The 22,509-nt window shown below is 44.3% G+C and overlaps 1 protein-coding gene across 12 annotated transcripts in view; it reads right to left on the bottom strand.

The window, feature by feature from the left end:
* The window catches only part of LOC139578476 (guanine nucleotide exchange factor DBS-like), a 92,218-nt gene extending 78,542 nt beyond the window's left edge, over positions 1-13,676 (bottom strand). For 9 of the 12 annotated variants that reach the window (XM_071406118.1, XM_071406121.1, XM_071406128.1 and 6 more), the window contains exon 1: positions 12,289-12,630. In XM_071406118.1, the coding sequence (XP_071262219.1) occupies positions 12,289-12,367 (79 nt within the window). In that variant the 5' untranslated portion in view covers positions 12,368-12,630. The other 3 variants (XM_071406119.1, XM_071406120.1, XM_071406123.1) reach the window with 3 other exon arrangements.
* Positions 13,677-22,509: the final 8,833 nt, after the last annotated feature.

Raw genomic sequence — 22,509 nt, 5'->3', positions numbered from 1 at the left:
AAACACGTAATTTAAAATAATCTCACTCCATGTGGTACTTTGAATCTATGTCAGGGTTTAGATTTAAAACTCTACCCTTTATTTTGTAAACAAACAAAACAAACTCTAACCCCCCCCCCCCAGGGAGAGCAGGGAACTGTGCGCCTGCATGTAGCCTAAATAAGAGCGGGAGAAAGAGAATGCAGCCAGTAGATCTGGTATTATGGGATAATTAGCTCTGTGTTTAATCACTTGGCGGGTCAGCAGCAGTCTACAGCAGGGAGATCAGCTGTGTCTGAACGGGTAGACAGGAAGTTAGCTAGACTCCCTCTCTGCTGTGTCTGCCCTGTCGACCTGCCTGCCTGAGCCACCAGGGATTTCACACACAGACAATAAGCCTACTGTTACAGGGTTACGTAACAAGAGGCCATAATTGAGGACAAAATAAGGAGACAGCCAATTGTTCAGAAGGAGTGCAAATCAATATGTTGATACATTTTGCATTGTTCTCTTTCCAAACAGAAGACACACGCCACAAATACACTCAAGTTTTCTGTATGTAAAACTATCCACCTCCAGGAGAGGACAGTTGATAGGCTGGATTAGCCTCCCTAATGAGCATCTTAAAGCAGTGGACTATCTAACACAAATCATCCCCTCAGCGGACCAGCGGACCACAGCACTGTTTTTTGAGCTCCCCTCCCATCAACATGTGACTGTAAAGACACTCAGCCAACCAGCCCATGACGTTCCTCATCCAGTCTGATCCCTGCCACACGACACCCACCCACACAGATACACACACACGTGCGCGACAACACATACATACAGGTGTGTGCGTATAGAGTAACACATTTAACTAAATGGACATTTAACACAGAAGCACAATCAAATTATATGCATAAAGTATTGTATAAAAGTAGTCCATCCTTGTCATTTAATAGTGGTTGATACAGCCTCTCCAGAACAAAAGCTTCTGTCTTAAAGGAAACCTCCACCCAAATAAGATCTTTTGGTATTTTGTCCATTGTTGACAACACTCACATTTTCACTATATGTAACTTTCAAAATACAGAACTCATTCCTGTATGATGCCTTTTGCATCACATGATGCTGCGTTTTGCATCATATGATGCAAAATGCGATTTCTGTATTTTAAAAGTTACATATCTTGAAAACTCAAGTGCTGACAAGCAAAACACTTAGGGACTATGTCAACAATGGACTAATGAAACAAATACCAAAAGATAGTTTTGGGGTGGAATTTTTCTTTAACTAAAGGGACATGAGAATCTGTGACCAACACTCCATTCTGAGCACAGCAGGAGCCCATAAAACAGAGTGAGGTAGTGTTTTTTGGAAGAACTAGGTCAAGCATCTCTCCACCACCGCCCTCCACCAGTGCTTTAAGAGGAGGAGAAGCCCTCACGCTCACACTGATATCTACACACAGGGAGAATTTGAGACTGCTAATATTTCTCTCTGTAAGAAGATCAAATAGAAAATCGAACATCCTCTTACAATATGTGTCCAGTACTCTCCATCATTGTAGTAGTAAAACTACCTTTAAAAGGTTAGTCTAACTGAATACATTTGGTAGAATTGATTGTGTTTATACAGAAATCAATGTACTCCATTTGACTTGCGTTGCTAATTTTCTCACAAAGCAGTGCCACATACAGTAGATCTGTACAGTACACAATTCCATATGTACCCAGGACATTTCCATGGTCATGGATCTACAAACAGTACTGATGTAATCTCCTTCAATATTGTTGGAGAGGAAGTTTGAATATAGTAGATATTTGTTCGTAAATCCACATACGTCCAAAAGAGCACGTTTCCCATTGACACTCAGGAAAAGGGCGGTCGTGCAAGAAAACAATAAAAGGATGTGTCAGACAGGTCCATTTATCTTCCAATAACAAAACTCCCCTAGTGATGGATATCAAATGAAAGCTAAGCCAAAACTGTCTTTGGAAGTTGGACGAGCCCCAGATGTGTAATGATCTGGACTTCAGGTGGAGGGAATACCAACCAACCGATTAGATAAAAATAGGACAACAAATTGGGATTTTGGCCATGAATTTTGGCCAACATTCATGTGGAAACTTGTTCTAGGAACAGAATGAATGGACGTCATTATGGTGCTGAGAGATGAAAGGATCTCTGAGGAAGAGACGTCAAAGCCATGTGATGGTCATTATGGTTTCAGTCTTACACTCAGGACATTAAGATGGATACCCCATTATCTTATTAACAATCACTTATTAACTGCTTTCTGGCAATAAAATGTGTCACTTTGTTCCGAATAAAGAACATTATCTCAGAAACACCTTTGAATGCAGACAGTCCAGGAAGAGCAAAAAGTGGCACATATCCTTACTTGAATGTACCCAAACAATTTAATTGCATTTATATCTTCAGATACACATATTTTGAACCAGATGCCCTGAAAGACATAGGCTTGGCAGCTAACTGGATACCACAGGTGATTATTTGCTTCAATTACAAGGGATAATCACACATAAGAGACATGTGCATGTCTAGGCATCTAGGCATTGAGGGTGTGGCACCATCAACTGCTTCTAGGTAGGTTATTTTGTGACATCATTCAACTTTGCCAGCTAGTGTTTTCCAACATATTTAAAACAGTCAGACAGGACATCTTTATCCAACCATAGACACCATGATTCAGATTGTCATTCTTTTTAAACATGGAGCCATTTTTTCTGCTGTCATTGCCACTTCTCCACAGAGAGAAACATTAATAATTGTGCAAGCTTACATGCATGGTATAAGACGCGTTCTACTCAAGTGTTCTTTAAAAGGTTGTTGTGATGTGGAGCTTTCTATCCAGGACAATGCAAGCCATTTGACATGCAGATAGGAAAGCAACCTGGCATATAATAAGCATGTCTGAGAAGGTGAGAACTGCCATGCCTATTCATAAAGGCATCAGTCTAATATTAGAAGGAAAGGCATACCTCAGATAACAGCAGCAGCAGACTAATGAAATCTCACTAAAGCATTTACATATAGCAGGGCCTTAGCAGCATCACATCAATCAACAAGCCCAGCATTATGGTTAGAGCGTTGGACCAGTAACCAAAAGGTTGCTGAATCGAATCCCCGAGCTGACAACGTAAAAATCTGTTGTTCTGCCCCTGAACAAGGCAATCATTGTAAATAAGGATTTGGTCTTAACTGACTTGCCTAGTTTAAAAAAAAAACTGACAGGGGGATGGAGTGAAGGAGAGGTGCTGAGTGGGAGGTTGAGAGGGAAGAGAGGGAGGACATACTTCTCCCTGTGGCTGACTCAGTCTTCTGACACACCCCCAGAAAGCGGTGGTAGGACTCCATCTCCCCGGCAGAGATACGCACCATGGAGGAAGCGCCACGCGTGTGCCTCCCACATGCCGAACACCGTGAGGGGATGGTCTGGTACCGCTGGGAGCCGTCCATCATCCCACCACAGCAGAGAGCCAAAATATCTGCACTACTCATCTCTGAGATTGTGTGCGTTTGTGTTCAAGAGATGGCTTTCCTGCACACCAGCCTGTGTAGTTCCTTCCTACGCAGTGCCTAGTGTAGTCAAGGTCAGTCCAGACTCCAGCCCAGGGAGACGGGGACAGAAAGAGCTTGGAGCGGCTACCAGAGCTTCACTCTCCTCCCAGGCTCAGTCTTCCTGAATCACCCTGGTCTGCTTTTCAAGTCCCCTGGACGCTCTTCTCTTACAGTGCCTTCCATCTGATAGTCTGTCTCTCAGCGCAGCACATCTCACACACATACACATACTGTACACAGTACGCACACACCCAGTCCGCTGCCAGCCTCTACCACTGCAATTATTTCTCTTCAGTCCCGGGAGCCAGTGAGCTGCTGCCTCTGACCTCTGCCTACGTCTCTTCCCTCTCTATGCCAGGCACATGCAACAGAGGATAATCAAAAACCCTTCTTATGTAACCTCTATATAAGCTTAGGTGATTTCACACTCAGGGGAGAATCTAACAGTGAAATGCACCATGTATTTCTCTGTGAAGCACAACATGTATGCACAGAAGCAACGGGTAACTATACTGTATAATACATTCCAATGTGAATTGATCAGGCATTTTGAATTCCCCAGCTCTATTTGTGACCAGGTTCCCACAAGGTGTTCACAGGGTAATCACCGGCCTCTCTGTTAGGTCACATTGCTGAACGTCTTAAGCCTGTAAGCACGCAGAGCTCCTTACTCAAGACGTCACAAGGAAACACAACTCCACTCAACCACCCTACCTACTGCTATCTACTGAGCAGGCTTCTCCAGTAGCACAACTAGCTTACATCACATCTGTTTCACACCACTCGGAAGCAAAAGAGCCATGGAAACCAGACCTGTATGAGTGTGAAAGAACATGTAAATTAAGGTTTAAAGTAGGTAATTCAGTCACTTACACATAACTGAGCCCATGGCGAGGTCTTCCTGTCTGGACCAAACCAGACCGCTGAACACTACAGTCCTGCCCTGAGGGCTCCAGCTGTGGTTATGGAAAACCTCGCAGAGCACCACGGAGCAGATTCCTTACAATGTGTGTGTCTGTGAGTGTGTGGGTGCATGTGTGTGTGTTCTGTCAGGGCTCTCGCCAGAGGTCTGAGTTCAAGTCTTGTGACCAGTGGAGCTCAGGAGACTGGCATGGTTTACACCAATATCCTCAACTATACCCAGAGGCACTGGGGCTTCCCTTTCCTCCCCCACCCAGACCAACATTCAGCCTCTGTGCTGTGGAGTGCTGTGTGTGTGGACAATGTGCGTCAGGAACACAGCACAAAAGGCACTGCTTTTCCTCCTTCTGGCTGTAGCTCATTTACTGTCCTTGTCTCAGAAGCACTTCCTCACTCCTCCCTCCCAAGACACTCTCATTGGCGAAGGGCATGTACTTCATGAGAATAATAACACACAAGAACATTATCAGTCATAGTCAATCAAACTAAGTTACACCCATGGTCATGGCACTTGGTGTAAGTTTGTAGAACTGCTATTGTAGCCTACTATCTGACATTTTTCTAACACTCATTTACAAATCTGCGTCTTCAGGCTTCACCACACCGTGTGCTCTAAGAACTTAACCATTACATCAGAATGTGTCCATTTAGTGTCAAAGTGATGACCAATATGTGTGATGCTATAGTCTTGATGTTTGTCACATGGAATAGGAGCCAGTGGCCTTCCTGCTTTTAAAAATACATAATACACAGGTCTGTATCTTAAGCTTACCTTTCCACTAGCTGATAAACATAGATCACTCTCGCTAGCTAATCTTAGTACACTGGTCTATTCAGGGACGACTTTAATGACAGTGATAGGCCTATATTTGGCTTTAGTGTTTACCTCTGCACGCACCTACAATACACATTTACTACAATAAACAGCTCAGTCCAAAAAGATCTCAAACATTCAGTGCACATATCACATAATCTGATATTGCCACATTTTCCATTTAATGTAATAAAATATATAAGTAAAAAAATTAAAGATGCAATGTCCCTACAGTCTTTATGGATGACTTTGAGATACGTCTCCACAGACTATGCTCAGATAGTTGGTCTCCCAGGCAGAGAGAATGGGTGTCTACAGACAGACTCCTATTCCTAAGTGGTGTTGATGTGCAGGAGGTCACTAGTTCAGATGTTTTACTCACAGTGATGATGTCATCTGAGAAGAACTACAGTGGCTTGTGAAAGTGTTTACCCCCTTGGCTTTTTTCCTATTTTGTTGCCTTACAACCTGGAATTAAAAAGGATTTTTGGGGGGGTTGTATCATTTTATTTACACAACATGCCTACCACTTTGAAGATGCAAAATATTTTGGGGGTGAAACAAACAAGAAGTAAGGCAAAAGAAAAAGAAAACTTGAGCGTGCATAACTATTCATCCCCCCCGAAAGTCAATACTTTGTAGAGCCACCTTTTGCAGCAATTACAGCTGCAAGTCTCTGGGGTATGTCTCTATAAGCATGGCACATCTAGCCACTGGGATTTTAGCCCATTCTTCAAGGCAAAACTGCTCCAGCTCCTTCAAGTTGGATGGGTTCCGCTGGTGTACAGCAATCTTTAAGTCAATCCCCATATTCTCAATTGGATTGGGGGTCTGGGCTTTGATTAGGCCATTCCAAGACATTTAAATGTTTCCCCTTAAACCACTTGAGTGTTGCTTTAGCAGTATGCTTAGGGTCCCTGTCCTGCTGGAAGGTGAACCTCCATCCCTGTCTCAAATCTCTGGAAAACTGAAACAGGTTTCCCTCAAGAATTTCCCTGTATTTAGCGTCATCCATCATTCCTTCAATTCTGACCAGTTTCCCAGTCCCTGCCGATGAAAAACATACCCACAGCATGATGCTGTCACCACTATGGATGGTGTTCTCAGGTTGATGAGAGGTGTTGGGTTTGCGCCAGACATAGCGTTTTCCTTGATGGCCAAAAAGCTCAATTTTAGTCTCATCTGACCAGGGTACCTTCTTCCATATGTTTGGGGAGTCTCCCATATGCCTTTTGGCGAACACCAAACGTGTTTGCTTATTTCTTTCTTTAAGCAACAGCTTTTTTCTGGCCACTCTTCCGTAAAGCCCAGCTCTGTGGAGTGTACAATAGGCGTACTAGCTGGTAAATTCGCTCTGTCCATCTACTCCGATTTCAGACCACGGTTAAAGTGGTCCTACGGACAGATACCCCAATCTCCGCTGTGGAGCTTTGTCTCTTTGTTGCCTCTCTGATTAATGCCCTCCATGCCTGGTCTGTGAGTTTTGGTGGGCTGCCCTCTCTTGGCAGGTTTGTTGTGGTGCCATATTCTTTCCATTTTTTAATAATGATTTAATGGTGCTCCGTGGGATGTTCAAAGTTTCTGATATTTTTTTATAACCCAACCCTGATCTGTACTTCTCCACAACTTTGTCCCTGACCTGTTTGGAGAGCTCCTTGGTCTTCATGGTGCCGCTTGCTTGGTGGTGCCCCTTGCTTAGCGGTGTTGCAGACTCTGGGGCCTTTCAGAACAGGTGTATATATACTGAGATCATGTGACAGATCATGTAACACTTAATTGCATACAGGTGGACTTTATTTAACTAATTATGTGACTTCTGAAGGTAATTGGTTGCACCAGATCTTATTTAGGGGCTTCACAGCAAAGGGGGGGAATACATATGCACGCACCACTTTTCCGTTTTTTATTTTTTAGAATTTTTTGAAAAGTAATTTTTTTCATTTCACTTCACCAATTTGGACTATTTTGTGTATGTCCATTACATAAAATCCAAATAAACCACTATGCCAATGAAACAGCATAAAAGACTAGAAAAGCAGCAACACCTGCTGTACAAGGAGAATATCGGAGTATTTACACTGTTTGTTTTTCTACTTAAGGTCAGAGGCAGGGAGTAAATTCCATGATATGACATCACCATGGGGCTCTGTCAGCAGAAAGCTGGCCTTTGCCATTGGGACATGTGCTCTAAAAACATGAAAACAGGAACAAGACACCGCCATGTAAAAAAACGTACTCCTCATGTTTGGATCCGGAGATCACTCTTCCTGTCGCCCTGCCCGCTCTATCCGTCCTCTCAAATGCTCCCTGGACCGTCACTTCTCCAGCCCTTACCCCCACCCTGCTCTGTCATCAACGAATGACAGAGCGGCCACATACTAGAAGCCCACACTACATAGGACCAGTGCAGTAAGGTCAGGTTCTCCTAGTGTCACTGGCATCTGTCAGTCACTCCTACCTCTAGAAAATACACACACACTGCACACACATAGGGAGGGTGATGAATAGTATTGTATATGTGAGCTCTGAACAGCACCGTGCTGGTAGTAACGAGGTCCAGGATCACACACACTGAGTCAGATACCCACACAGTGTCTTTTATTGCTTCCTGCTACTGTAATGGGGCTCACACATATATATCTGCATGTCAACACAAGGTCACCCTATTTTTGAAAGATACATATTGGAATGCATCTGCTAATCCTCACAATCAATTTTTTATTCTCTCGTTATTGCAAGGACATAAATAACCAAGTCCAAATAGCATATACAGTATTTATTTCACATTCTATTTGACATAAACATGTTGATGAACAACCCTACCCTAACCATATAAAATGATATAAAAATCTGTGGAAAAAGCTAGTTTCAGTGCCATTTCAATTATAAATGTCGTCCCTAGTTCAGAGTTGTTGTGAACATCTGCACTATTACATTGTGGCAGTGAGCCCCACTTATCAGTGCAGGAGCAGAGCATGCATCAAAGCTCTCAACCGTGAGAAGCACTGAGGGTAGGAAATCGACTCAAAGATCAGGTATGCTATGACTGCACACAATATACTGCAACCCCTTGCGAGATAGATTAAGGATCTGGTAAAAAAAGAAAAAAAAAGAATCCGCAGTGCTATTGATCATGAATTGACACCGTAGCCTCTCACAAACAATGCCCTATCGGGGGTGAGCAAACCTTCCCACCCACCTTCAGAGAGGAAAGGGTTACAGAGGTCAAGGTCACAGAAGGAGAATGGGGAGTAGTAATCCCCAGTACTCCCTCTGTCTGTCCTAGCCTTACCTGGCCTGACTTTTGTCTTCTACCTACATGCCCTCTGTTTTTCCAAGCCTGCTGTGAAGCTTGACCCTGCTGACCTGAGTTGATCTGAGGGCCACCCTGAGCCCTTGAAAACTGGAGCAGTAAGTCCATATTAGAGTTCGAAATCAGGCCAGACTCTTAAAATAGATTTATGACTCAATGGGCTATTGTTCCATTGTGTTACTGTGAGCACCACTCAAATACTGGCCAATGCCCAAAGGGGGCTGTGTGAAATAAGACAAACGTTTTCCAAAGAGCCCTTTTCACGTAAATGAGGGACAAATGGGAAGCAGTGTGAATACAGCCTACGTCATAACAACAAAGCTGGGCTGGCTGGGTAAACAAGACCAGAGCTGTTACGATACCAGGAAGATCTATGGCTGGAACACCTACAGTACCTAACCTTAAGAGGTTTAAATATGTTGACAACCTCTGAGTGAAACAAAATCCAACAGTCTATGATATGTCTACAGATTAAATGCACTCAATGAATGAACATCGAATCACTGCAATCAATCATTTATGATTCCACATAATCTAAAATCCAAAAACGGAGATAAAGTTGATGGCATTGTTGTGAGGCGATATGATTTCAGAAGTCAGAGGTGAGAAAGGAAGGCATCTGATCAGGACGTTTGAGATGATGAACACCAGGGCTGCTGTTCCAACAGGGGAGAGGATGACCTCCTGACCTTTCCATTGTTCACCTCTCTGCATATGGGATAGAATCTGGACTTTTTATAGATCTCCTTCTGTGCCAAGGAAGGCTTATGAATGGACTATCAGTATTACAGAAGGACATGGCACAAGGCGCTCATGGTGACATTTGGTATTGATTTTGGAAGATAGCAATGGCCCTTTGGCTGCTAAGAGGATGAGGGCTGGGGACATAGATAAAGGGAGGGACAAAACAATGCTGCTTTCTATTTATCCATTTAACTCTTTATGATGTACATAGAGTCTCAATAGATTGATTGCTTACTGTAAGAGGATATAACTACTATAGCGCCAGAGTTACAAACAAAATGAATGACAGACAAGTAAGCCAACATTCATCCTGAGAGAAACCATAAACATGCTCACACAAAATACATAACGTCTAGGATCGAGGTCTGTGCTGTAGAGCCAGTGGAACATGTACATTGTCACTGATCACTTGGTGAGAATCTGCCAAGAATGGTTACTCATCTGTGGAAAGTATGTTTTAAACAAAATGCCTCTGAAAACCACAAAATGATTACACTGACATTTTAATGCATTTTCCAGCCTTAGTGCCTTTACGATTCCCTGTCAGCTGCGTCTTTAGTCTGTGCTCATGTTTTGATGTGGTTGTATTTTCTGTTTATATAGGCCTATAGACTGTTTCATTTCCCTGTGTTCACCACATAGTATGTATCTGGGGCCAGCCTTGAGTAGCCAGACCATGCTAATCCCGTTAGTTCAATTAGCAACAGATGACCGATGCCACACATTTCCATTGTTCTACTCTACTAAATAGTACAGAAGGCAGCCTGAAATTAGGGTTACTGCCACACAGGGCCAAAATCTTTGCACACTATGAGGTTAAGAATGTAATATTTTCCTATATGATTTGGAGATTGAATTCTTCATATTAGATATCCTTGGGATGTGTTGTGGAGGATTGCCCTGTACACAAGAGGCATTGCACTACTGTAATTCCTCGGTTGCTAGAGGCAACAAAACATAACATACTTGTGCATCATCTTTTTTTCCTGAAAACGATTTGAAGGTCCATTTCAAGTAGGTCATGTATTTTCCTGTAAATATAATTTGTTTGGAAGAGCTGTGAGAGGACTATGGTCTGTAGTATGATCATTCTAATAATTCTGTTTAATAGAGGAGTCAGCCGCTTGAATTCTACATCATTTCTATCATGAATTATTCATAAAATCCATACGCCGTTACCCTAAATTACACAGCCTTCACACTCTGGCAACTATGATGTCACCTGCCACCAATGAGAGCTCAGATAAGGCTTGCATCTTTCGCTTTCTTTCTCTCTGAGTCATGGAGCCTGTTACAAGGTTTAACTGCAATAATATCTCTGATGTAGTGCTGCTGACATCAGCTGCCAAGCTCACCATTTCCCACACACGGCTTTTAATGTCAAATATGTGATTGAATCTGCACAGCTCTACATCCCTTACAGATGAACAGAGGGGTGTGTCTTTGATTTTAAATAAATCAATAGAGAATAAATGCCACTAGCAGAATAACATTACTATTGTCAGTCTCTTGTGTAGCAAGGCAATCATCTTCAGTATAGGGAAGCTCATTATGAACCTTTAATTAAAGGACACTGTGGGGACCATTAGGTCAGATTTGTATAATAAAGTGTTATGATGACACCAATCTATAACGCTCACCATATAACATGACACTGACAATGATTAAATTATGGTTAATGAGTAAAGGAGGAGGACCTCCAAGTCTATGGATGTGTTATGTGTAGGCCAAAGACCACCCTACGGGTGTGATAGTGAAAATAATTGGGGGTCTCTGATGAATTGGGGGGCGTGAGAGATGCAAACGGCAACACAGGAGAGGCCGTTTCCATAAATCAATAGGGCCAATGCACACAAGCCTGGGCTATCTCAGTTTCTATGGTAACTGGCTGTATGGTCCCCTCCCCAATAGATGGCTGCTGCCTGACTGCTTCACGAGAGCAGTGATAGAATACACTCTGTAACAATCTCCAGCGTGGCACAATAACCTACTTCCTCTGCCCAGCCCGGAAGACCCGGATGTAGAATATGGAATGAAGGAGAACAAGAGGAATTGAGAGAGGGGGAGATAGGAATCTAAAGAGATGTATACTAGGTTTTGCTGTCTTCTGTGGCTAATAACAATTGAGTATCATAACATATGTAATGAAACCCATAGATACCGGTAAATACTGTATATCTATCTCCATGATGATACACATATTAGCTCTAAAATGTGGTTATAGTGATTTATAATTAAACTCATAATAAGAATAGGATGGGATTATCAGAGAATAGAAAAGTAATTTTCAATATATGACAATCATACTTTCTGATGACACCCACTCACTGTGATGTGCTGTGACAACTAGTTATTACACATCACACCAACCAGCATGGAATGACAAGTTTGACTGGAGTGGAACATGTTGCGTCCATTATAAATCTACACAAGAATAAAATATAAATCCACAAACCAGATCCCAATTTTGGGTGGCAGGTAACCTAGCAGTTAATAGCATTGGGCCAGTAACCAAAAGGTTGCTGGTTCGAATCCCAGAGCAACCTGGTGAAAAATCGGTCAATGTGCCCTTGAGCAAGGCACTTAACCCTAATTGCTACTGTAAGTTGCTCTGGATAAGAGCGTCTGCTAAATGACTCAAATGTCAAATGTAAAAAATGTAAATGAGTAGTAGACAACAACATGCTACATGGTTATTTGTGTAAGGCTGACTCTGACCTTGAACTGTTTAAAATGTAAATTGTGTAAAAATTGCAACAATTATGATCAGCCCAAACCTGACATTTCTATCCGTTTAGACCAAATATTCACACATGTATCTCTATAGTCAAGCATTTCATATCTAGGCATCTCTAAAGATGCTGTCTGGAATAGGGAGACCATGCAGGGAACAGCTGCTGGGTATCCCCTTGGCTGATGGCTTATGGAGGGATAAAGACAGGACACTCACCGACATGTGTGATGACACAGCCCACACGTTGCTGGAACTCCTGCAGAGACATCTCATCTTCTATCAGCCAGCAGAGCATCTCAGGGTGTGGGCAGCATCTGCTCTCCTCTCTCCCCTCCTCTTCTCTTCGGTCCACTCTCCTTTGTCAATCCACTCCCTCACCGGAGCCTGAAGCACCCTCCTCACACAATGCCTCCCAGTCCGCAAGCACCTCTGAAGGATGATGTGAAAGAAGGGAAGCAACTTGAGGGTCTGAGGATACCTCTAACTCCACTGAAAATATCTCTTCACGTCAAAAATGACAATACAATGCAGCATAGTATGTGTGCGTGTCATTAATAATGGATACTCACACACCCACACTCACTGGGTGAGCCAATCAGGAGGATTTCACGGTGCTTTCAGGCAGATGCTCGGCTTGCTGTAATAAAGGCTGAGTCAGACACCAGGAAGCAAATCAGAGAGCTGCTACCTGCCTTGGGGAGATAGGGGGCTAATGAATACACTAACACAAAACCTGGAGATATAGAGCCACTGGAATGGAGCTAAAGTACCTCATGGGCCATGACGAAAACTTTGTTTCAAGAAAATGATTTAATTCATTATTATTATTATTAATTAAGAAATCCAATTATGATATTCAATAATATTATATCAATTTAAAATATAATATTGTAAGTAAAGGATTTGATTTTCAAGTCATCCATTTTAATAATGGAAATATGTAGGCTGAAATTGGCTACTAGCATACAAAAACTAAATATGTAGATATGACTATTAATACACTTAGCATTACTATTGTAATGTCATGAAAGAAAGCATCATCAATAGGCTGTTTACCCTTCTTTTTGGTTTTGAAACCCCATCCAATAACCAGTGGCGGTTCTGGGGGGGGCAGGGGGGGGCCAGTGCCCCTGTGACAACAATTTTGGACCCCCTTGTGGCCCCCCTAAATGTGGAGTATGAAATCATTTTTACATAACAAATTTTTGCTATCGTTCTTTTTTTACATCCGTTATTAGACAGTGGCAACGATGATGATTATGAACATGGTCTTTTGCCTGCTAATCCCTGCAATGCAGTGAGGAAAACGATGACAACAATAATGTCTAATGTAACTGGCCCCTCTAACAGTACAACTGGCCCCAGCTTGGCCCCCTCAGTTGAAATGGTCTACAACCGCCACTGCCAATAACAGCAACCCACCCCTCTACTATTCTGTCCCACATTTTGATGAAATCCAGCCAAGAGATGAAATGCAAGCCAAGAGCATTATCGTCTTACCACATGCCAGTGCTCTTGGGACCGTGGCGATTGCCTAGGAGATGAGCATTGAGAAACCGCCCAGCAGACATCTGCGCTCCCACTCCATTACCACTGGAGACAATCATGTGACGCATAGCTGGTCGTGACAACTGCTCGTGACTGGTGATGAGAGGCATACAATAATATCAGAATGAAAATGTGTAGGCTATAGGCCTACATATTATTTTAACTTATTTCACCACTTATTTTTCATACATCATTCCTAGTACAACAGCAATGACCCTCCCTAGGGTCTATGAAGAAAAGATGGAGGAGAGGAAGCCGCTTCTGACTTTTGAAATGCTACTGTCGCTCACCTCTCTGATTGTCGATTCAGTCAAGGTGACTAGAAGCAGCCTTGTTTTGGTTAATTGTGTAAATGAAGAACAGAAGAATAGTGCAATGCTGTCATGGCGACACGGTCGATGGTGGTTGGAACAGCGCGCTTGTTTGAAATGGAAAAGCGTTGAGGTAGCTATTGATAAAGACGATCATCAAGGCGAAGCAGCTTCTTTACAAGTGGGATGCACTGTTGAGCTTTACATCCCGAGGGGTGCGTGCTGATTGCACAGAGTTTGTGGCAGCTGGTTAAATGGTGTCCCTTGAGAAGCCAAGAACAATATGTATGTCAAGAGAAGTGCAGTATTATCAAAAGGAGACGTATACTTGGAATATGGAGGATTAATGGAGGGAAAATGAGAGGCAGAGGAGGTCTAAGAGAGAGAGGGAGGAAGAGGGTGAGCTTGAGTCGGGTTAAAAATGGCGTAAAAAACAGAGATGGTTTGTTAAAGAAGAAAGGTAGAAAGTGCAAGCAGAGTGAGCAGAAGACAGGAGGAGAAATGGAAGTGAATGAGGGAAAAGTATCAGAGGTGGTGAAGTTCTGAGCCCGAGGCTTGCACTGAGGGTCAGGATAAAGATGAGTCTGTGACAGTAGGAGTGAAGTTTTTGGAAAAAGGGGACCTTTGCCTTTTGGCTGATCCATTTGTGGTTTCAGGGTGGGTGAAATCGGTGAGGGTAACCAGAAGTGGTCTTGTGATAATTGTTTGTGTTTCTGCTGGTTAGAGGGAGCAGGCGCTCCACGTTAACAGAATGGAGGCAAGAGATGTGAATAGTTTTGCTCTCTAGAAAAGGGCGCCATTGAAAGGAGTGATTGCTGGTGTAGCGGTAAATGTGAAAGTTGACCAACTGAAGGAGAAGATGTAAGGGCTGTCGCTCTCCTCATCCTCGGACGAGGAGAGGAGAGAAGGATCATCAGACCAAAATGCAGCATTCGGGAAGTAAGCCATCTTTTTATTTGAAACGACGATGGCAACACGAAACAAAACACTTTCAAATATACAAAACAAGAAAACGACGTTGACGAAACCTGAACATAAACTTACATAACTAAACGTAAACTCACGGACAGGAAACAGACGACATCAAAATAAACGAACAGCCAAACAGTCCCGTATGGTACATACATTCGACGACACAGGAGACAATCACCCACAAACAAACAGTGAGAACACCCTACCTAAATATGACTCTTAATTAGAGGAGAACGCAAAACACCTGCCTCTAATTAAGAGCCATACCAGGCAACCACAACCAACATAGAAACAGATAACATAGACTGCCCTCCCAAAACACATGCCCTGACCTAAACACATACAAAAACAACATAAAACAGGTCAGGACCGTTACAGAACCCCCCCCTCAAGGTGCGAACGCCGGGCGCACCAGCACAAAGTCCAGGGGAGGGTCTGGGTGGGCAGTTGACCACGGTGGTGGCTCAGGCTCTGGACGCTGTCCCCACACCACCATTGTCACTCCCCGCTTCTGTCTTCCCCTCCCAATGACCACCCTAAAACTAACATCCCCTAAATGAACGGCCAGCACCGGGAGAAGGGGCAGCACCGGGACAAGGGGCAGCACCGGGACAAGGGGCAGCACCGGGACAAGGGGCAGCACCGGGACAAGGGGCAGCACCGGGACAAGGGGCAGCACCGGGACAAGGGGCAGCACCGGGACAAGGGGCAGCACCGGGACAAGGGGCAGCACCGGGACAAGGGGCAGCACCGGGACAAGGGGCAGCACCGGGACAAGGGGCAGCACCGGGACAAGGGGCAGCACCGGGACAAGGGGCAGCACCGGGACAAGGGGCAGCACCGGGACAAGGGGCAGCACCGGGACAAGGGGCAGCACCGGGACAAGGGGCAGCACCGGGACAAGGGGCAGCACCGGGACAAGGGGCAGCACCGGGACAAGGGGCAGCACCGGGACAAGGGGCAGCACCGGGACAAGGGGCAGCACCGGGACAAGGGGCAGCACCGGGACAAGGGGCAGCACCGGGACAAGGGGCAGCACCGGGACAAGGGGCAGCACCGGGACAAGGGGCAGCACCGGGACAAGGGGCAGCACCGGGACAAGGGGCAGCACCGGGACAAGGGGCAGCACCGGGACAAGGGGCAGCACCGGGACAAGGGGCAGCACCGGGACAAGGGGCAGCACCGGGACAAGGGGCAGCACCGGGACAAGGGGCAGCACCGGGACAAGGGGCAGGTCCCGGCTGAGATACTCTGGCAGGTCCCGGCTGGACGGCTCTGGCAGGTCCTGGCTGGACGGCTCTGGCAGGTCCTGGCAGGACGGCTCTGGCAGGTCCTGGCAGGACGGCTCTGGCAGGTCCTGGCAGGACGGCTCTGGCAGGTCCTGGCAGGACGGCTCTGGCAGGTCCTGGCAGGACGGCTCTGGCTGGTCATGGCAGGACGGCTCTGGCTGGTCATGGCAGGACGGCTCTGGCTGGTCATGGCAGGACGGCTCTGGCTGGTCATGGCAGGACGGCTCTGGCTGGTCATGGCAGGACGGCTCTGGCTGGTCATGGCAGGACGGCTCTGGCTGATCATGGCAGGACGGCTCTGGCTGGTCATGGCAGGACGGCTCTGTAGGGAGGAGAAGGAGAGACAGCCTGGTGCGTGGTCTAGGCACTGGCTGCGCTGGAGAGGAGGAAACAGCTGGAGAGAGAACCCGGAGAGACAGCCTGGTACGGGGGGCTGCCACCGGAGGACTGGTACATGGAGGTGGCACCGGGTATACCGGACCGTGAAGGAGGACACGTGCTCTTGAGCACCGAGCCTGCCCAACCTTACCAGGCTGAATGGTGCCCGTAGCCCTGCCAGTGCGGCGAGGTGGAATAGCCCGCACTGGGCTATGCAGGCGAACCGGGGACACCACCTGTAAGGCTGGTGCCATGTACGCCGGCCCGAGGAGACGTACTGGAGACCAGATACGTTGGGCCGGCTTCATGGCACTCGGCTCGATGCCCAACCTAGCCCTCCCAGTGCGGCAAGGTGGAATAGCCCGCACTGGGCTAAGCACGCGTACTGGGGACACCGTGCGCTTTACCGCATAACACGGTGTCTTACCAGTACGACGCCTTCTACCTCCACGGTAAGCACGGGGAGTTGGCTCGGGTATCCTACCCGGCTTTGCCACACTCCTCGTGTGCCCCCCCCCAAGAAATTTTTGGGTCTGACTCACGGGCTCCCAACCGCGTCGACGCGCTGCCTCCTCATACCAGCGCCTCTCAGCCTTCGCTGCTTCCAACTCCTCCTTGGGACGGCGATATTCCCCTGGCTGAGCCCAAGGTCCTCTACCATCCAGGATCTCCTCCCAAGTCCAGGAGTCCTTGTTGCTCAGTTGAGCTTTCCCTTGCCGCTTGGTCTTAGCGTGGTGGGTGATTCTGTAAGGGCTGTCGCTCTCCTCATCCTCGGACGAGGAGAGGAGAGAAGGATCATCAGACCAAAATGCAGCATTCGGGAAGTAAGCCATCTTTTTATTTGAAACGACGATGGCAACACGAAACAAAACACTTTCAAATATACAAAACAAGAAAACGACGTTGACGAAACCTGAACATAAACTTACATAACTAAACGTAAACTCACGGACAGGAAACAGACGACATCAAAATAAACAAACAGCCAAACAGTCCCGTATGGTACATACATTCGACGACACAGGAGACAATCACCCACAAACAAACAGTGAGAACACCCTACCTAAATATGACTCTTAATTAGAGGAGAACGCAAAACACCTGCCTCTAATTAAGAGCCATACCAGGCAACCACAACCAACATAGAAACAGATAACATAGACTGCCCACCCAAAACACATGCCCTGACCTAAACACATACAAAAACAACATAAAACAGGTCAGGACCGTTACAGAAGATTCCTGGTGTTTGTGATGCTCGTCGTTTGGTGCGACGCAGATAGGGTGGAGTGAGTGGTGAAACAGAAGAGTTGTTGTTTGTTCTTTTGAGTTTTGATGTTGAGTCTTTTCCCAACAAAGTGATGTAAGGATATATAAGTTGTCCTATATGAGCTTTTGTGCCGAATACATTACATTGTTACACATGTCAAGCTTATGAGCATGTCACAGCAGTATGTAGGAGGGATGTTCCTAGGTGTGAGAAGTGTGCAGAAGGACATGAGAAAGGACTGTGTAGCATTGGGGAAAGTAGTGGTATGTGTTGATTGTAGGGGTGCCCATGGGGCTGGTTATCCGAAATGTCCGGTGCCAGAGAGGCAGGTTGAGGTTTCCAGGGTTAGAGTAGTGCAGAAGTTGTCATATGCTGAAGCAGTGAAGAAAGTAGAGGAAGACGGGTCAAGGGTGAGGGATCCTGAGAGGAGTGGTGTGAGTAGTAGATCTGTTCCAGTACAGAGGGATAGGCCGTCAAGTTATATATGTTTCAGTGAGATTGGATTTTTAGCATTTATAGCAATGGTTATCAACTACTGCAGGGATGGAACATAGGTCACAGAAAATTGAGGTTGTGGTGGCAGCTGCAGAGAGGTATTTGGGTGTGTGAGACTTGAAGTTACAGAGTGTGTTAAGTGGTGGTATCCCGTCCTTTCAGGCTGTTGGCCTGAAGTAGGACTAAATAGATTTAAATAGAGCACGGTGGTGTTTTATTTATTAATTACATTTTTTTGTGAGTATTAGGTGGTAGGGTATTTGTTTATTTATTACATTTTTTTCAATCAAAGTATAAGGGAGTTATACTCCAGTCTTGTAGGTTGCGGTAATGGAACATTTATTGGATGCCAACCGCTGTTAAACCTCATCGAAGAAGAATAGCGCACTGGGTCTGGCAAAAGTGACCTGAATTGGTCTTCAGAGCAGGGTGCCTGCTAAAGGAGCTATGGTGCTTTCAAAACAACTGGGAACTCAGAAAAAAAATGTCAAATCATGGCGTCAGTGATCTTTAAGTCGCAATGTCAGAGCTATATAACGATGGTCGAGTTTCTGACTTCAGAATTCAGAGTTGGATGACCATTCAAAACTATTTTTTTTAGCAAACTCAAATGTCCGACTTGGTAATAGGTTGTAGTTACAAACAGTGCAGTTGTCACGCCCTGACCGTAGAGAGCCTTTTTATATCTCTATTTGGTTTGGTCAGGGTGTGATTTGGGGTGGGCATTCTATGTTCTGATCTCTATGTTTTTGTATTTCTATGTGTTGGCCGGGTATGGTTCTCAATCAGGGACAGCTGTCTATTGTTGTCTCTGATTGGGAATCATACTTAGGCAGCATTTTTCCCTTTTTTCATTGTGGGAAGTTGACTTTGTTAGTGGCACTATAGCCCTCGGAAGCTTCACGGTCGTTTATTTTGTTTCTTGTTTTGTTGGCGACATTCTAAAATAAAAGGAAATGTACGCTCACCACGCTGCACTTTGATCCACTTCTTTCGACGGCCGTGACAGCAGTGTTCAATGAATCAGCAAGTCAGAAATTTCTGCGTTTCCTAGTTCCGACTAGCATGTGAACGTGACATGAGAACATCCCCAAAAAACAATGTCAAATCATGACTTCAGTGATTTTCAGGTTGGAAAGTAGGCGCTCTAGAAATGACGCTTTCTAAACAACTGGGAACTCAGAAAAATATGAGGTCAAATCATGATGTCAGTGATCTTCAGGTCGGAAAGTCAGAGCTCTAGAAAGAGGCCCCGAGTTCCCGAGTTGGAATTCAGAGCTGGATGACCGTTGAAATAGATTTTTCCCAGTCACAGCTAGTTTTTTTCCATGAGTTCAAGTTTACTTGAATTCTTCAGTCCGTTCCCTTTTTTAGCGCAATGTGAACGCAAAGCTCCCCAAATTCGCTTGTCATTACTCCTGCGCCACACACTTGATTACTGCAACACCGTTTCCTCTGCCATAAACACCCACTTACTTTGGTGCCACAAAAGAGAGAATATGATGTGCAGGTTTGGGGGAAAAAACGTTGTTTTTGGATATTATAGATGCACAGAAATTCCACAAAATGTGTGGAGTTTTGAGTGCAGATTATTTGTTTGCAATAATGTGATCTATAGGCTAAGAGAGATTCGTCAGTTGTTTATTCGATTGTGGGGTTTGAATAGTGCGAGAAGACAACATATTTGGTGAGAATCACAACATGGGGTACAAAATCAATACTAGCCGCTTAAAGGGGCAGTAGCCTACATTTGGTGTATAATTTTTAATTACAGCATTATTTAACCTGCAGTTATTCTACTGCTATTTATTCTGTTATCAATCATATTTACATGTTAATAATGTATTATTATTACAATTATTATGTCTAATCTTTTAATTAAATGCAATCTATTATCTTCCAAAATGTAAGTAGGTATATCTAGCTGTCCGAACTCCTTATGGCTGCAATCCCGTTAACGGGATCGATATGACAACAGCCAGTGAAAGTGCAGGGCGCCAAATTCAAACAACAGAAATCTCATAATTAAAATTCCTCAAACATACATGTATTTTATACCATTTTAAAGGTAATCTTGATGTTAATCCCACCAAAGTGTCCGATTTCAAATAGGCTTTACAGCGAAAGCACCACAAACGATTATGTTAGGTCACCGCCAAGTCACAGAAAAATTAAGCCATTTTTCTAGCCAAAGAGAGGAGTCACAAAAAGCACAAATAGAGATAAAATTAATCACTAACCTTTGATGATCTTCATCAGATGATACTCATAGGACTTCATGTTACACAATACATATATGTTTTGTTCGATAAAGTGCATATTTATATAAAAGAATCTCAGTATACATTGGCGCGTTATGTTCACTAGTTCCAAAAACATCCGGTGATATTGCAGAGAGCCACATCATTTTACAGAAATAGTCATTATAAATGTCGATGAAAATACAATTGTTAGACATGGAAATATAGATACACTTCTCCTTAATGCAACCGCTGTGTCAGATTTCAAAAAAGCTTTACGGAAAAAGCAAACCATGCAATAATCTGAGTACAGCTTTCAGACAACAAAGCAGCCAAAAAGATATCCGCCATATTGGGTAGTCAACAGAAGTCAGAAATAGCATTATAAATATTCACTTACCTTTGATAATCTTCATCAGAATGCACTCCCAGGAATCCCAGTTCCACATTAAATGTTTGATTTAGTTGGATAATGTCCATCATTTATGTCCAAAGAGCTACTTTTGTTCGCACGTTTGGTAAACAAATCCAAAGTCATGAAGCGCGTTCCCTAGTTGCAGACGAAATGTCAAAAAGTTCCGTTAATGTCCGTAGAAACATGTCAAACGATGTATGGAATCAATCTTTAGGATGTTTTTAACATAAAACGTCAATAATATTCCAACCGGAGAATTCCTATGTCTGTAGAAAAGCAATGGAACGAGAGCTAACTCTCTCTGACCGCGCCTCAGAGCCTGTGGCAATCTGCCAAACACCTGGCTCATTCCTCTCTCATTCGCCCCCACTTCACAGTAGAATCCTCAAACAAGTTTCTAAAGATGGTTGACATCTAGTGGAATCCTTAGGAAGTGCAACATAACCCATATCCCACTGTGTATTCAATAGGGACTGGGTTGAAAATCGACCAACCTCAGATTTCCCACTTCCTGTTTGGATTTCTTCTCAGGTTTTTGCCTTTTGCATATGAGTTCTATTATACTCACAGACATCATTCAAACAGTTTTAGAAACTTCAGAGTGTTTTCTATCCAATACTAATAATAATATGCATATATTAGCAACTGGGACTGAGGAGCAGGCCGTTTACTCTGGGCACCTCTGGGCACCTTTCATCCAAGCTACTCAATACTGCCCCTGCAACCATAAGAATGATGGAATGGCTTGTCCTGCACTTTGTAAAAACCCAGAGTCTATTGAGTGAATGTTGGAAAAAGTTATTGGTTCCTTTCTAAACATAGCAATGTGAATGCAAAGAGGACTCGGACCACAAAATAGGTGACGTGAACTGGCAAAAGAGTTGAATCCTCATTCAAATGCAAGGGCAGTCTGAATACAAAGATAATTGAGTTATTTAGCTTTTTTCTACCCCAGAGTTCACTTTAAAGAGGACTGAGATCGGTTATTTTAAAGAGGACTATGTAAAAACACCCTTAGTTCCATTACATTACACATAAGAGTCATTGGATGAAGGCGTCTTCTGTAGCGTTGAGTTTTGTTAAAATCCCTGACGCTCAACCTAAACGTTAACACGTGTCACTTGGTATTGGAAGCATAAGGACTTTATCTTTCATTTCAGCGAGAAGTAATTTTCAAAAGATTAAATTGATGCACACCTTGTTAGGGTTACAGTGCTTGTTTACAGAAAACAGACAGAATACAAGAGGCAACCACCTGTGCTAATTAGCTATTTAGTATGCTCCGAAACACCTGTGTATGAGCATAATAAGTGTAGCGGAAGTGTAGTTTCATCAGACGGAGGCATCCACAGCTGTATGGCTCTGCAGCCTGTGCAAAACTGCTAGAGTAAGTGTATCTTTTTTATTTGAAGGATTTTTTCTCGTTGATAAAAGTTAAGAGCCATATGTTTCAAAAGCCGTATCACGAGTGATGATTATTGACATTTCTAAATGTTAAAACAGTGTTGGGATTGTATCC

Source organism: Salvelinus alpinus, chromosome 6 (assembly GCF_045679555.1).
Source record: "Salvelinus alpinus chromosome 6, SLU_Salpinus.1, whole genome shotgun sequence".
Classification (NCBI taxonomy): domain Eukaryota; kingdom Metazoa; phylum Chordata; class Actinopteri; order Salmoniformes; family Salmonidae; genus Salvelinus; species Salvelinus alpinus.
Note: the sequence above shows the minus strand (reverse complement) of the source record. Positions and strands in the feature narration are given on the sequence as shown.